The sequence below is a fragment of the Procambarus clarkii genome, chromosome 67 (genome assembly GCF_040958095.1).
Source record: "Procambarus clarkii isolate CNS0578487 chromosome 67, FALCON_Pclarkii_2.0, whole genome shotgun sequence".
In the NCBI taxonomy this organism is placed as follows: Eukaryota; Metazoa; Arthropoda; class Malacostraca; order Decapoda; family Cambaridae; genus Procambarus; species Procambarus clarkii.
In genome coordinates, this window is record NC_091216.1 from 21,165,285 (window position 1) to 21,182,224 (window position 16,940).

At 47.9% G+C, this 16,940-nt stretch overlaps 1 protein-coding gene across 6 annotated transcripts in view; it reads right to left on the minus strand.

Moving 5' to 3' along the window:
• Pli (E3 ubiquitin-protein ligase pellino) overlaps positions 1 to 16,940 on the minus strand; it is a 154,142-nt gene that overhangs the window by 63,131 nt on the left and 74,071 nt on the right. For 2 of the 6 annotated variants that reach the window (XM_045757675.2, XM_045757677.2), the window contains exon 2: positions 15,505 to 15,801. The exons of 2 other annotated variants lie outside the window; for them this stretch is intronic. In XM_045757675.2, the coding sequence (XP_045613631.1) occupies positions 15,505 to 15,518 (14 nt within the window). In that variant the 5' untranslated portion in view covers positions 15,519 to 15,801. The remainder of the gene's footprint in view (positions 1 to 15,504; positions 15,802 to 16,940) is intronic. 2 more of the 6 variants (XM_069310396.1, XM_069310397.1) reach the window with 2 other exon arrangements.

Sequence of the window (16,940 nt, forward strand, 5' to 3'; positions counted from 1 at the left end):
TGGTCAGGTCAGGGGCCACACTGGTCAGGTCAGGGGCCACACTGGTACACACTGCTCATCACCTGGGGTCAAGTACCATGTGCTCGTATTCATCACAGTCTCTTCAATGCAGCAAGAAACCAGCTATATATAGTTCATAAAATTATATACTGGCGTTGAAAAGTCTCGAACTTTTAATGTTTATAAGATTATGAACAAAACAATGCTGCGTGTTTGCCTTTATTTTACCAGTCAAGACTTATTAGAGTTTCGTCTAGTTGTAAAGTTACCCTTTATTGTCAGGTAATACAAAGTTATAGTGACGTATTACTCCATAACATTATGAGAGTATAAAGGTAAAGTGTGTGTGTGAGTGCGAGTCTGAGAGTGAGAGTGTGTAATTACTTAAGTTTAGTTACCTAAGTGTAGTTACATGATGAGAGCTACGCTCGTGGTGTCCTGTCTTCCCAGCACTCTTTGTCATAACCCCCGTCTTCCCAGTACTCGTTATCTTCATCTCAAGATAACCTCAAGAAGATTTCGGGGCTTAGCGTCCCCGAGGCCCGATCCTCGACCAGGCCTCCTTTTTGTTACACACCCCCAGGAAGCAGCCCATAGCAGATGACTAACTCCCAGGTACCTATTTACTGCTAGGTAACAGGGGCATCAGGGTGAAATAAACTATCCATTTGTTGCCGCCTCCACCGGAGATCGAACCCGGAACCTGTGTAGCGTAGAGAAGTTTTAGAGGATTGTTCGTTAGAGTACAGAGCCTACTGCACCCCTTGAGGGAGCCGGTCGGCCGAGCGAACAGCACACTGGACTTGTGATCCTGTGGTCCCGGGTTCGATCCCGGGCGCTGGCGAGAAACAATGGGCAGAGTTTCTTTCACCCTATGCCCCTGTTACCTAGCAGTAAAATAGGTACCTGGGTGTTAGTCAGCTGTCACGGGCTGCTTCCTGGGGATGGAGGCCTGGTCGAGGACCGGGCCGCGGGGATACTAAAGCCCCGAAATCATCTCAAGATAACCTCAAGATAACCCCGAGCCCCTATTTTGTTCACTGTCCCATGCCTTCTGGTCCCATGGGAGTGTTCCACCCCGGGGGACACGGCTGGGTACGCCTCCCCTATACCTGCATGGAGTGTTCCAGCCTACACTTGTAACTTGCTCCAACAGACTGTTGCTTGTAGCTGGCCGTAGGCGACATATCCACTACAGCCCGGTTGGTCCGGCACTTGTTCAGTGTTCCTGTATTTGTGTATTACGTTGGTAATTTACACAAGGACAATACCAGCAGCGGCCATCTTTGATAATTAATTGTTCTATCAGGCACGAGGGCAGAGTTATATATACACAGTTGTATATATTAACACGTTGTACTGAATGGGGTGAGAATAGCTTGAGCTACCTCATCCCTTTGTGTGTATTTTACCTCAATAAACTTATTTCAATTTCAATTTCAGGGCAGAGTTTAGAGCAGAACATAACACGGGGTCGTCTCTCAAGTTGATTTAACTAACACACACAAGTGTGTAGTTAATTGTCTCTCACCACAAACACTGTTACCATCCCTACCGTGGTAATTATCCCTCAATAACAATATAATTACCATAACTTATATGACAGTTACCACCACCACCACCACAGGCATATCCTGGAGACGCCCCCGTCGCCACCACTACCCAGGCTGGTGTAGCTTCACCACCACACCTGGAACACACCTGCACCACACCTGCAGCACAATTATCGTCACTATGGTCACATTACCCAGTCCTAAGTGGTGGGGTTCCCACATACAACACAATATACATCAGCGCTAACGTGCAAGATAACTTTATGTGGTACAAGTTCATCTACGTTTAAGTGAGACAATAGCTGAGGCTATGTCTACCCTCCAAGTGCATGTGGTGTATAACAGTGTTGGGGCTCACCTGCCGCACACCACGAGACCAGCGGGGACATGATTGGCACTAAGGGTCGGTGTATGGGACGAGGGGGGGGGGGGTGGTGTAACCTTGTGATGGTTTCGGGGCTTAACGTTTCCGCGGCCCGGTCCCCGACCAGGCCTCCTGCCATGCCTCCTGATCTATTGTGGTATTTGTGTGCAGGTTTGGGACCAGCCCCTCTACTATTTACCACGTGTAAATTATTATGTATCTCTCCCGCCTGCGCTCAAGAGAATACAGATTTAGGCTCTTTAGTCGGTCTCAGTAGTTTAGATGTTTTACCGAGTGGATTCTAGCAGTAAAGGGTCTAAGGATCTCTGCACGCTCTCCAGGTCAACAATTTCACCAGCTTTGAAAGGTGCTGTCATTGTGCAGCAGTAGTCCACTCTAGAGAGCACTGCTTCTTGAGAAGTATCATCAGTATAGCATCTCTGGTTTGAAAACTGGAGATGCTATCCAACCTGTCATTTTTCTTGCAGTTGTGACGGCTTTGTGTTCTCTAAAGGTAAGGTCTTCCGCCATGGGAGGGAAACAACCAGTGAATAAACTGTGGAGAAACAAATATATGGGGCCGGGGGGGGGGGATAGAAGAGTTAATGTGAACAGGGGAAAAGATAATGGAGGGAACAGAAAATAAGGGAGGGAAGGAATGCGAGATAGAGGAATAAAAGAGAACGAGATAAAGCATCAAAAGCTAATTCAGTCCTTATTTATGTGGCGTGAATGATCACTCCCCCTTCTACTACACTCCCTCCCAAGAGTCATGTTGGTGAACACTAGTGGTGGTGAACACTAGTGGCGGTGAACACTAGTGGCGGTGGTGAGCAGGTGGTGGAGTGTGAAGGTACTGTGACTGGTGGTGCGTCTCACAGTACACTGCCACCACCACCCACTCTACCGCCCCCCACAGGTGGGTGGGGGCGCCACCTGCTGCAACAGGACAACAGACCTTCCTACTGAGACAAACTTATCCCCCGAGTCTCTACTCTGTGGCAACCCGTGTGACAGCATCAACCCCCCCCCCCCCCCCCACACACACACCTGGAGCCCACTCCAGGTGTTATCTTGAGGTTATCTTGAGATGATTTCGGGGCTTTTTAGTGTTCCCGCGGCCCGGTCCTCGACCAGGGCTCCACCCCCAGGAAGCAGCCCGTGACAGCTGACTAACACCCAGGTACCTATTTTACTGCTAGGTAACAGGAGCATAGGGTGAAAGAAACTCTGCCCATTGTTTCTTTCCGGCGCCCGGGATCGAACCCGGGACCACAGGATCACAAGTCCAGTGTGCTGTCCGCTCGGCCGACCGGTGTGTGTATGATATGGAGCCTACCGCGCACTCCACCCAAATTACCCCCAGAAATAACTAGGAAGACTAGGGGAAACAACTAGCGCAGGCAACACTGCGCAACAACACCGCTGGCACCCACAACCAGAGAACGTTGACGTCTCCCCAAAATAACAGCCTTCTGGCAAATAGCGAGAGGTCATAGGGCATGACCTCTGAGCCTACATCATCAGAACTTGTGTTATGATCCACCATCGGCCACCACAAGTGCAAGGCATCAAGCAACAGTTGTAAGGCTCGTGGCGTACGAGAACTCCCAGAACGCTCTCCAGGTACTGCTAGAATCCACTCAGTAAAACACCTAAACTATTGGGACCGACTAGAGAGCCTAAATCTGTACTCCCTTGAGCGCAGGCGGGAGATATACATAATAATTTACACGTGGAAAATAGTAGAGGGGCTGGTCCCAAACCTGCACACAGAAATAACATCACACGAGACCAGAAGACATGACAGGATGTGCAGAATACCCCCGTTGAAAAGCAGAGGTGCAACAGGTACTCAGAGAGAACTCTTATCAACATCAGAGGCCCGAGACTGTTCAACACGCTTCCACTACACATAAGGGGCATAACTGACCGACCCCTCACAATGTTAAAGAGAGAACTGGATAAGCACCTCCAAAGGATACCTGATCAACCAGGCTGCGACTCATACGTCAGGCTGCGAACAGCCGCGTCCAACAGCCTGATTGACCAGTCCAGCAACGAGGAGGCCTAGTCGAGGACCGGGCCGCGGAGACGCTAAGCCCCGGAAGCACCTCAAGGTAACCTCAAGGTAAGGTGGGTATTGATTACAGCTTTCCGTGAGTATAGACCAGCAGGCATGTCAAGCATGCGGCCCTTTGCAAGCACACATGCGGCCCTTTGCAAGCACACATGCGGCCAGGACAAAGAATGCTGTAATTTGGGCATTTAACGGATAAAAAATGCTGTTTTTTTTATAATTTAAACTATCACCTTTTAATAGATTTAAAAAACCAACAAGAAACAGTAAAGCAGCTGTGAGGCAAGCGGGTTAACACGTCTAACAATATACATGACCTTAACTGTTAAGCTGGCCTTAAATTTTGTTTCAGTTTTTAACCAGGCGATTTGATTTTTAATCTTATTTTTTTTATTTTTCAGGTTCCGTATAATCTTTAAAATGGCTAGTGCTCCTCCAGCTAAGAGAAAAAGCAAACTGAACGAAGAAGGAAGAGTGTTTCAAGAAAAATGTCAATTACACCATTTTTGTCCAACGGTGAATGGAAAGATACATTGTTTAATTGACAACAACAACAACATGCACATTGTATGTTCCCAAGTTTAAATAATAAAAACATTCTGCAATAAATATTAAATGTGACGGATACGGTCCTCGGGGAGGGCGTCAGTGTGACAGTGCTGGTATAGAGGAGTGTCTGCACGAGTAACCCCGCCTGGTCACTGGCTGACTCCTCACACGCTTTAAGCCACCACTGTGCTTCATGATACCAGGATGCTCGCGTCCTGCCACCATCCTGGTATCCCTGGCACACTGCTACCTCCCGCTACCATACCACCACTTGCTACAGAACACCCCCACTCTCCAGGCCTCGAATACATTGACGCCTGCGGCCCGCAAGACGAAGTTATGTTTTAAGATGCTGTGTGATGAAGGCAGAATTGTATGTGTCTTGTGGGACATGCAGTTATGGGGACAACACCAGCCACACCCAGGGTGGGAAGAGGTGACTTGTGAGAGTTTGGTCCACCAGGCTGTTGCTTGGAGCGCCCCGCAGGCCCATATACCCACCACAGCCCGGTTGGTCCGGCACTTCTTGAAGAAAACTATCTAGTTTTCTCTTGAAGATGTCCACGGTTGTTCCGGCAATATTTCTTATGCTCGCTGGGAGGACGTTGAACAACCGTGGACCTCTGATATTTATACAGTGTTCTCTGTGCCTATAGCACCTCTGCTCTTCACTGGTTCTATTCTGCATTTTCTTCCATATCGTTCACTCCAGTACTTTATTTTACTGTGAAGATTAGGGGCCTAGCCTTCCAGTATTTTCCACGTGTACATTATTGGATATCTCTCTCGTCTCTTTTCTATTGAGTACATTTGTACATTTGGAGAGCTTTGAAAGATCCCAATAATTTAGGTGCTTTATTGCGTCTATGTATGCCGTATATGTTCTCTGTATTCCCTCTATTTCAGCAATCTCTCCTGCTCTGAAGGGTAAAATGAGTACTGAGCTCAAGACGGGACAGCACAAGTGATTTGAAGAGTACAACCATTGTAATGGAATCCCTGGATTTGAAAGTTCTCGTAATCCATCCTATCATTTTTCTGGTTGACGCAATATTTGCTTTGTTATGCTCCCTAAACGTTAGGTCGTCAGACATCATTATTCCCAAATCCTTTACGTGCTGCTTTCCTACTACGGGCACATTCGATTGCGTTTTGTACCCTGTATTATGTTTAAGGTCCTCATTTTTACCATACCCGAGTACCTGGAATTTATCACTGTTAAATATCACGTTATTTTCTGCTGCCTAGTCGAAAACTTTATTAATATCTGCTTGTAGTTTTTCAATATCTTCAGCAGAGGTAATTTTCATGTTGATTTGTGTCATCTGCAAAGGATGATACGAAGCTGTGACTTGTATTTGAGTCTATATCTGATATGAGAATAAGGAAAAGCAGTGGTGCAAGGACTGTACCTTGAGGTACTGAGCTTTTAACTGCGCTTGGACTCTTATATGGTTGACCGTTACTCTTTGTGTTCTGTTCAATAGAAAACCGAGTATCCAGCGTCCTACTGTACCAGTTATTCCCATTGACCTCATTTTGTGTGTTATCACTCCATGGTCACATTTATCGAATGCCTTTACGAAGTGTATACCACATCTGCATTTATTTTCTTCTAATGCCTCAGTGATTTTGTCATAATGGTCAAGTAGCTGTGAGGCATGATCTTCCTGCTCTAAATCCATGTTGGCCTGGATTGTGGAGGTCATTGGTCTCCATGAAACTAGTGACCTGACTCCTGATCACTCTCAAATACTTTTATTATGTGGGACGTTAGTGCAACTGGTCTATAATTCTTTGCCAATGCTTTGCTCCCTCCCTTGTGTAGAGGGGCTATATCTGCTACTTTAAGTGCATCTGGTATCTCCCCCGTGTCCAAGCTCTTTATCCACACTATACTGAGTGGCTGTGCTACCAGCACCTTGCATTTCTTCATAAATATTGAATTACAGGAGTCTTGACCCAGGGCTGACAGCATGGGCAGGTTCATGTCTGCTTAAGCATTTCCGTTATTTTTTTCCTTCTTTTGTAGCGTCGTCTGCGTTCTCTCTCTACGTTGGACCTCTCTCTGGCTCTCCTCAAAGGAACATGTTATGCTTCAGAAGTCAGTTTTTATGTTCCTTGTGTAGCATTTGTATTACTTAAAGAACAGTTTCCCACTGAATGTAAGTTCCCTGTTTTTCTCTCAGTCTATCCTACTATTATTAAAATTGAATTTGCTAAATAACCCCCCCCCCCTCGCGTGATCACTGTTTTAGGTCTATTCTCAGACCTAAAGTAGTTTCCGCTTCAATGAGCTTGTGATCCGAGTATGTGGTATCTGATATCGTAATGTCCCTGATTTTTTTTTTTTTTTTTTTTTTTTTTGAGATATATACAAGAGTTGTTACATTCTTGTACAGCCACTAGTACGCGTAGCGTTTCGGGAAGGTCCCTGGAATACGATCCCCGCCGCGAAGAATCCTTGTTACAATCAAGTACACATTTTACTGTTGAGGTAAATAAAGGCTACAGTTAAGGATTTGCGCCCAGTAAATCCTCCCCGGCCAGGATACGAACCCATGACAAAGCGCTCGCGGAACGCCAGGCGAGTGTCTTACCACTACACCACGGAGACTGCTCAAAAGTGTCTTCATGTCACATGTCTTCATGATTATGTCTTCATTGTTTGTGAAGACCAGAGCTAGAATATTTTCGCTCCTAGTTGGCTCTGATATCTGCTGGTTGAGTGAAAATTTGTCAGAGAACCTAAGTAATTCTCTACTCTGTGGTTGGTTATGTCTCGATGGATTTCCTGTTATAATATTATTATTGTTTACTATTCTCCATCTTAGACCAGGCAGGTTGAAGTCACCTAGGAAGATAATATCAGGTATTGGGTTTGCCAAATTATCAAGGTTATTCTACATTTTGTTTAACTCTTCTGTGAATTCCTCAGCCGTTGCATCTGGCGGTTTGTATATTAGAATAATAACTAAGTTCATTTTCTCTATCTTTACTCCCAGTACCTCAACCACCTCATTTGTAGAGTTAAGGAGCTCCGAGCAAACGAGGTCTTCCCTAATATACAGACCCACTCCTCCATGTGACTTATTTACCCTATCACACCTGTATAGCTTATATCCTGGTATCTAGATCTCTCTCCAATAATTCCCCTACATGGCTTTCTGTGAAAACTCAGAATACCCCATTGGGTTACCTGGTTGATACCTGGTTAATGGGGTTCTGGGAGTTCTTCTACTCCCCAAATCCCAAATCTCAGATTCACTGAGGTTAAAGTGCAGTATTTAAAAACAAAATACAGCATTTATGATAAACCGTTCATAAAAACACTATTTATGAACGGCTGTTTTTTGCTCTTGTTTTTAATCCTTGTGTGTTGGCCAAGATGAATGAGGTTACTGTATTTGGGGTAGTGTGAGTGGGAGACTTTCCCTGGCAGGTCCATTATGCGTGGACATACAGTGTGTGTTCTGACCAGCGCTCAGTGTTCCAAGTCCACACAGTCGTCACAGTAAACCACCAAACATCACAATGCTGCTTTTAAAGCCTTCTTCAAGTAAAATATTCCAGCGGTAAATATATCGCCCAGTCAGGAGGACGCTTAAATGTAAATACATAACTGAAAATCCACCTGGAGCCGCCTATCTCTTGAGATTCGTGTTTCAACAGATACTTGGGAGTTTTTGTTTACTATAGAAACTGATATTGGTGGGGGCGTGTTGCACTGGTCTGTTGGTGGGGGCGTGTTGCACTGGTCTGTTGGTGGGGGCGTGTTGCACTGGTCTGTTGGTGGGGGCGTGTTGCACTGGTCTGTTGGTGGGGGCGTGTTGCACTGGTCTGTTGGTGGGGGCGTGTTGCACTGGTCTGTTGGTGGGGGCGTGTTGCACTGGTCTATTGGTGGGGGCGTGTTGCACTGGTCTATTGGTGGGGGCGTGTTGCACTGGTCTGTTGGTGGGGGCGTGTTGCACTGGTCTGTTGGTGGGGGCGTGTTGCACTGGTCTGTTGGTGGGGGCGTGTTGCACTGGTCTGTTGGTGGGGGCGTGTTGCACTGGTCTGTTGGTGGGGGCGTGTTGCACTGGTCTATTGGTGGGGGCGTGTTGCACTGGTCTATTGGTGGGGGCGTGTTGCACTGGTCTGTTGGTGGGGGCGTGTTGCACTGGTCTATTGGTGGGGGCGTGTTGCACTGGTCTATTGGTGGGGGCGCGTTGCACTGGTCTATTGGTGGGGGCGCGTTGCACTGGTCTATTGGTGGGGGCGTGTTGCACTGGTCTATTGGTGGGGGCGTGTTGCACTGGTCTATTGGTGGGGGCGTGTTGCACTGGTCTATTGGTGGGGGCGCGTTGCACTGGTCTATTGGTGGGGGCGTGTTGCACTGGTCTATTGGCGGGGGCGTGTTGCACTGGTCTATTGGTGGGGGCGTGTTGCACTGGTCTATTGGTGGGGGCGTGTTGCACTGGTCTATTGGTGGGGGCGTGTTGCACTGGTCTATTGGTGGGGGCGTGTTGCACTGGTCTATTGGTGGGGGCGTGTTGCACTGGTCTATTGGTGGGGGCGTGTTGCACTGGTCTATTGGCGGGGGCGTGTTGCACTGGTCTATTGGTGGGGGCGTGTTGCACTGGTCTATTGGTGGGGGCGTATTGCACTGGTCTATTGGTGGGGGCGTGTTGCACTGGTCTATTGGTGGGGGCGTGTTGCACTGGTCTATTGGTGGGGGCGTATTGCACTGGTCTATTGGTGGGGGCGTATTGCACTGGTCTATTGGTGGGGGCGTGTTGCACTGGTCTATTGGTGGGGGCGTGTTGCACTGGTCTATTGGTGGGGGCGTGTTGCACTGGTCTATTGGTGGGGGCGTATTGCACTGGTCTATTGGTGGGGGCGTGTTGCACTGGTCTATTGGTGGGGGCGTGTTGCACTGGTCTATTGGTGGGGGCGTGTTGCATGACGACAACACCCACCCAATATACTCTCCCACAGTAAGCCACACCAGTCGTGTCCCAGGTGAAGCACCAACCATCAACACACTCCCCCACAACCATCACCCTTATCTCCACCCATGCTACTGAAGAACAAAACCCTCCAGGAACCAACACTCACAGCGTGCACGTGTGTGGGGGGGGGGTGTGCACGTGTGGGGGGTGCACGTGTGGGGGGTGCACGTGTGTGGGGGGGTGCACGTGTGGGGGGTGCACGTGTGTGGGGGGTGCACGTGTGGGGGTGCACGTGTGGGGGGTGTGCGCACGGTGTGGGGGGTGACGTGTGTGGGAGGGTGCACGTGTGTGGGAGGGTGCACGTGTGGGGGGGTGCACGTGTGTGGGGGGGTGCACGTGTGTGGGGGGGATGCACGTGTGTGGGGGGGATGCACGTGTGTGGGGGGGATGCACGTGTGTGGGGGGGACGCACGTGTGTGGGGGGTGACACGAGCCGCCGGAGTCAGCGTGTCCAGCAGGTGTGGGAAGACTGTAGGGAATATCAGTTGCGAGACCTGACAGCTAAGTGGACAACGCTTTGGGTCCGTAGTACTGAGCTTCCTGGTTCAATCCCGGAAGCTTAGTTCTGGAGGCAGAAACAAATGGTCCGAGTTTCTTTCACCCTAATGCCCCCTGTTCACCTAGCAGTAAATAGGTACCTGGGAGTTAGACAGCTGCTACGGGCTGCTTCCTGGGTGTGTGTAACCGGGCCGCGGGGACGCCAAGCCCCGAAATCCTCTCAAGAATGTGAGGGCCCAACTGCGTCTCTGTATTCTTGTGTGTGGAACATCAACAAGAGTATAATACATATGTATGAGCAGGTGGCGCTGCCTCTGCCCACATTAAACAGGTAGTGGTGGAGGGGCGGCGCTGTCATCACCCACCTGGCCTGGTGTGTCCGGGGGGGGGGGGGAGGGAACTATCAGGGAGAAAGCACCAAGCCATTGCGACTATACAGCACTGGGAAGGGGTCAGGATAAGGATTTGGGATGGGACGGGGGGAAGGAATGGTGCCCAACCACTTTGACAGTCGGGGATTGAACGCTGACCTGCAGGAAGCGAGACCATCACTCTACCGTCCAGCCCAAGTGGTTGGCTACTTAACACTGGTCAGGTCCAGCCTCGTTAACCTCATGCTCCTTGTTTTTCCACCAACAGACATCTAATGTAATGACCTATATCACGGATAAGCACCACTAAAGGATACCTGATCAACCAGGCTGTGATTCATACGTCAGGCTGCGAGCAGCCGCGTCCAACAGCCTGGTTTGACCTGTCCAGCAACGAGGAGGTCTGGTCGAGGACCGGGCCGTGGGGACGCTAAGCCCCGAAAACACGTCAAGGTAAGGTATCCCCTGGATTCTGTGTGTATCTGGGGTTACAACTTCATGTTGATGGGACGTGTAGTCGGCCTGTGTGTACCTGTAGGGACCATCCTGTGACTGACACCACTCTCCTAGCATCCATATGACCCGGCAAGGTTGGCTCATGACACATGAGCGTGACACGCGGGTCACCATATGACACACCGTGACACGCGGGTCACCATGTGACACATCGTGACACGCGGGTCACCATATGACACATGAGCGTGACACGCGGGTCACCATATGACACATGAGCGTGACACGCGGGTCACCATATGACACATGAGCGTGACACGCGGGTCACCATATGACACATGAGCGTGACACGCGGGTCACCATATGACACATGAGCGTGACACGCGGGTCACCATATGACACATGAGCGTGACACGCGGGTCACCATATGACACATGAGCGTGACACGCGGGTCACCATATGACACATGAGCGTGACACGCGGGTCACCATATGACCGTCATCTCCTACACGTCTTACCCCCATATTCAACACATTTACTTTACTCGCATTATTGTTGCCTTATCCTTGCAGTCCCCGTGGCGCAGTGGTAAGACGCTCGCCTGGTGTTTCATTGATTGATTGTTGCCGCCGAAGGCGGCTAGTTTATTGTGCACCCCATACTCATCCTGTGAGCGGTAGCGCAAAAGCATTAGAGGGCACAAAAGGTCTTTATCAGACCTCATCTTAGATTATTACATAAACAATTACATCTATCCTTCACACCTTATAGTTACAATGTCAGCTAGTTACAGAGAAAGTGCTATTACAAGAGCTACATATTTACAGTAAGTCATCATACATTAATGGTAGGGCTTATCGCTAATACATAATAGTTTGACCAATGGGAATATTACAGTCATAGGGGAGCTGCTGTTTATTATTAGTCTTCACAATACACTACTTGTTTCTTAATCTCATATGTCGTTCATCTACTGGAAGCAAAATGTGGGTACAGTGCAAGGATTTCAGGTAATTTATCCATGGTAATAAGATAGGTTGCCATATTATACAGAGTGAGCTTAGATTTATCTCTAAATGGCTCAATTTTACAACAATCCAAGATATAGTGTTCGAGTGTGTGTCCCTGTCTTTGTCCACACACTTTACTTCATCTAGATCCCTATACAAGCCGAACTGCCAGAGATACTTGTAGCCAAGTCTTATACGAGCTGTGACAACATCTGTTAGTCTACTGACTTTGTTACTTGCCCCATACACATGTTTTACTTCACACATTTCATTGTGATGAACAATGGACCTGCTAGTTCCAGTTTGCTCTGTTCTACTTTCTTCAAATCCATCCAGTTCTCGTCTAATGACACTTTTAAGGGACCTATTTGATAACTCAAGATTCCGTTCAATACTGTCTATTTACTGCAGCCTTAGCAAGGGCGTCAACTTTGTCATGTTCCCGCAGGCCAATGTGAGAAGGAATCCACAACATTTTTATATTTACCCTCTTGCTAAGTATGCTTATATATCTACGTCTAGCTTCCAAGACAAGCACGTTATTACTTGATTGCAAACCGTTTATTGCTCGACGGGCGCTTCGGCCTGGGTTCGTATCCTGGCCGGGGAGGATTTACTGGGCGTCAATCCTTAACTGTAGCCTCTGTTTACCCAACAGTAAAATGGGTACCTGGATGTTTAACGATTTGGCGGGTCGTATTCCGGGGAACGTAGGATTAAGGACTTGCCCGAAATGCTATGCGTGCTAGTGGCCGTACAGGTTTGTTTATTTATTTATTTATTTTTTATTATTTTCTACTACAGACGTGGCCACACATTTACAATGCTAACCAGCATATATACATTTTCTTCTGTCCTCCATGGACAGGGTTAGAGATGTGTTAAACATATAGTTCAAGGGTTTATTGAACACCCAACCACAGAAGGTGATTCGGTGCTTTTAAAATGCTAACCTACATACGTAAATACATAGATACACAGATTACGTATGCCCTACATAAAGTGTTCGATGTGTCTTTTACATAGTGTCATTAATGTACATTTACAAAGGTGAAATGTAATTCTGATCAGCTTCCATATAGGAGTGTAAGAACTCCACTTGTCCTCCGCCTCGCCCCCCACACACCGGCACCAACACTGTGCCTCGCCCCCCACACACCGGCACCAACACTGTGCCTCGCCCCCCACACACCGGCACCAACACTGTGCCTCGCCCCCCACACACCGGCACCAACACTGTGCCTCGCCCCCCACACACCGGCACCAACACTGTGCCTCGCCCCCCACACACCGGCACCAACACTGTGCCTCGCCCCCCACACACCGGCACCAACACTGTGCCTCGCCCCGACACACAGGCACCAACACTGTGCCTCGCCCCGACACACAGGCACCAACACTGTGCCTCGCCCCGACACACAGGCACCAACACTGTGCCTCGCCCCGACACACAGGCACCAACACCTCACGCGGCGCCCCGCATACCTCCACCACTCATCACACACCGTTACACTCAATGGTCACACGGTGTATCAGGCGGGTCACTGGAGAGCAACCCGTCCTCTTAAAAAGAACGTCACTTTTGGCTGGTATGCGCGATATGGCTAAATTTGGACGTAATTTGAAATGAAATCGACTCACAAAAGTGACGTTCTGTTCCGTTTTCTATTTGAGTCGTCCGGCGTACGCGCAGAGGTTATAAGAGGACACTTTAAATTAACGTTTTTCATAACGTTTTGAAACTTTATGAGAATTTCCTGCCCACCTAACCTATCAGAGGACCCTTAACTTACTGTTGTTGAAAAAAGAAATCCCAAATTTATTTTATTTTTTTTTCATTTTCAAATTACGTCCAAATTCGGCCATACGGGCAAACGGCCAAAAGCGACGTTCTTTTTAAGAGGACAGGTTGCCCAGAGACGTCAAGGTACAACTACTCTTCACTCGGAAGTAACTCTTCATTGTAGATAACTATTCTACACCACAAAGACCAAGTGCATAGGCCTATCAGGGCTCCAACACCAACACCTTTCGCTCATCTGCTTCACACACAGTCCTACTTTTGAACTCTTAGGAACAGATATCAGATTCCTTAATGATAATATCCTAGCCTCGCCTCCTGCACCTTTCTACAACTTCACTCATTACGATGAAGTCTCTAACACCATAAAGGTGTTTTGTTTAGTTTTATTTAATATTAGTATATATATATATATATATATATATATATATATATATATATATATATATATATATATATATATATATATATATATATATATATATATATATATATATATATATATTATATATATTCGCATATATATATATATGCGAACTAGCCTGAATGATCCCCAGGACTATATGCAACTGAAAACTCACACCCCAGAAGTGACTCAAACCCATACTGCCAGGAGCACAATGCAACTGGTGTGTACAGGACACCTTATCCACTCGACCTTCACGACTGGACAAAAGCTGATGGTAGCTGAGGCTATTTGCCCATCAGCCCGCCGGCACTCTGATGGTAATCTTGAGCATAGTATCTTGAGGTTATCTTGAGATGATTTCGGGGTTTTAGTGTCCCCGCGGCCCGGTCCTCGACCAGGCCTCCACCCCCAGGAAGCAGCCCATGACAGCTGACTAACACCCAGGTACCTATTTTACTGCTAGGTAACAGGGGCATAGGGTGAAAAACTCTGCCCAATGTTTCTCGCCGGCGCCTGGGATTGAACCCAGGACCACAGGATCACACGTCCAGCGTGCTGTCCTCTCGGCCGACCGGCACCTCTCTACCTCCCTCACCTCAAACCCTCACTAATTACTTCATTATCCATTTCTTCCCTTTCGGTTCTATTATACGTTTGTGGCAATGAAATGTTCTAGAGTTTTCTCTCTTAGAGTTGCGGGTAGCTGATCAAGTCACGGCGCCTTGTAGTTGTAACACCTAGGTAATCAAATACCTAGGTTACAAGGTGTTGAACTAGAGAGGTTGCAGTAGGAACTCTGAGGGAACTCTAAGAGTAGTTAACTACCTGGGGGCGGGATACCCGACAAGAGAGCTGTTTACCCCACCCCCTGTTACAAGTCAAATGGAGATGCACAATATTCAGAGACTGGAGGAAGAGTTGTGGTGAGTGAGCCAGCCAGCCAGGTCACTGTAGCACACACAACACTCACGGTAAACCTGGCAACATTGCTCTCTCCCGCGGTCATCATCAGAAACAGATAAAGATATATAGCTAAATAGTACATAATCAGGGAGTTAAAATATCTCAAGGAATTTAGATTATTCCGGAGAGCAATACCAATGAGTATACCCCGGCCATAGTGAGGCGTGTTGTACATACATTATGCCCACGTGTCGACCAGGACCTTGCCGGCACTCCTCAGCATGCACCACAAATATATCCAGTGTGGAATACGAAATTTGTGGAATTCTTAAAACTAAAGGAACTGCTGCAAAAAGCTGAGTGGTAATAACAATAAACAATTTAAAATATACATTGATGACAACAAAAATAACAAGAAATATTGTTATTAAGGATTGAACATAGTTGAGGTGAGAGGTGTGGGCGTGAGCCGCCAGACTAACTAGGGAGGAAGACTGGTGACTGACCACACGCTACACTTACCTGTTGAGGACCATGGCGGTGGCTCCTGGAGGCGCAGAGTCACCAGTGTAGCTGCAGTCCTCGGCACCACCGGCACGGAGGCTGGCCTCGCCTCACACACCTCCTCCTCCTCCTCCTCCTCCACAGCTATCACTTCACAGTCTTCTTAATCGTAACATATGAATGAAGAGAACATTTTTGGCTTGGTGTGAGCCGCACACGGCACTGTATGTGTCACTGGTGCTTCACCCCGGCACAACACGCCCCTTACACCACCACTGTACAAAGTGTCATCCCGCACGCACCTCTCTACACATTCTAACAAAATATTATATTAATAGTGGCAACAGCAACATGACAACACCCACATTATATCAACCACAATATATGTAATATAACGTTTAAGAAAACGTATAAGGTGTGACCGTTATAACCAACGGTGACACCTTTGTTAACCCGAGGAGGGAATGAACACATCACATCCTGGTCTCAACCTGTCCACCACACATCTCGGGTGTAAGACGCATCTTACAACATCTCTTCTAGAATGTGCTGCATTCTCAAAGTTGTGTGTCTTCATAAACCAGGGTTACCCACACGCGACACTCCCCCGAGGTAACTACTGCATCTACCCCGCTCTAAAGTAGCTTTCCCACAGTTGTCAAATTCATTTTTTTTAAATTAGAGATTCGATTCATAATCACTTTCAAAATCATTGTGTGTTGTGTTAGTGCAACTAGTCTGTTGATTCTTGCCAGAGCTTTACTACCTCACTTGTGTAGTGGCGCTATACCGGCTGATTTAACGTGCTTCTGGATTCTCTCCTGTATCCAGGCTATTACACTGCTTCATACCTGGTTGATGGGGTTCTGGGAATTCTTCTATTTCCCAAGCCCGGCCCGAGGCCAGGCTTGACTTGTGTGTTTGATCCACTAGGCTGTTGCTTGGAGCGGCCCGCAGGCCCACCACAGCCCGGTTGGTCCGCCAACCTGGACACTGAGCGCTCGTGCTACTGGTATTTTACATTTCTTTATGAATATTCAGTTCAGGAGACCGGGGCTTGTGTCCCGGGTCCTGACTCTTAAGCCGAATATTCCGAGATCTTCAGCCGTCATATTTAATATGAAATTTGAAGATCCGAACGGCTTCTTCATGAACGATATCTAACCCTTAGACAAACCCTTAACTTATATTAACACAAACACAGAAGATTGAAAGGGAAATCGACTACATGTTGAGGGTAGTCGTGGTAAATGGGTTGGTCAACATTTACCACCAGGTTGGATCTCGCTAATTTCCTTGTCATGCTCTGTGTACCAACCGTCAAGCCTAATGGTCCCCGTGGTCCCGGTGATAAGCAGTCCCCTTGGGCGTGGTGGTAAAGCACTCGCCCGGCGCTTCCCCAGCACCTTGACCCGGGAGGATTGACTGGGCGCTAATCGTTAGCTGTAGCCTCT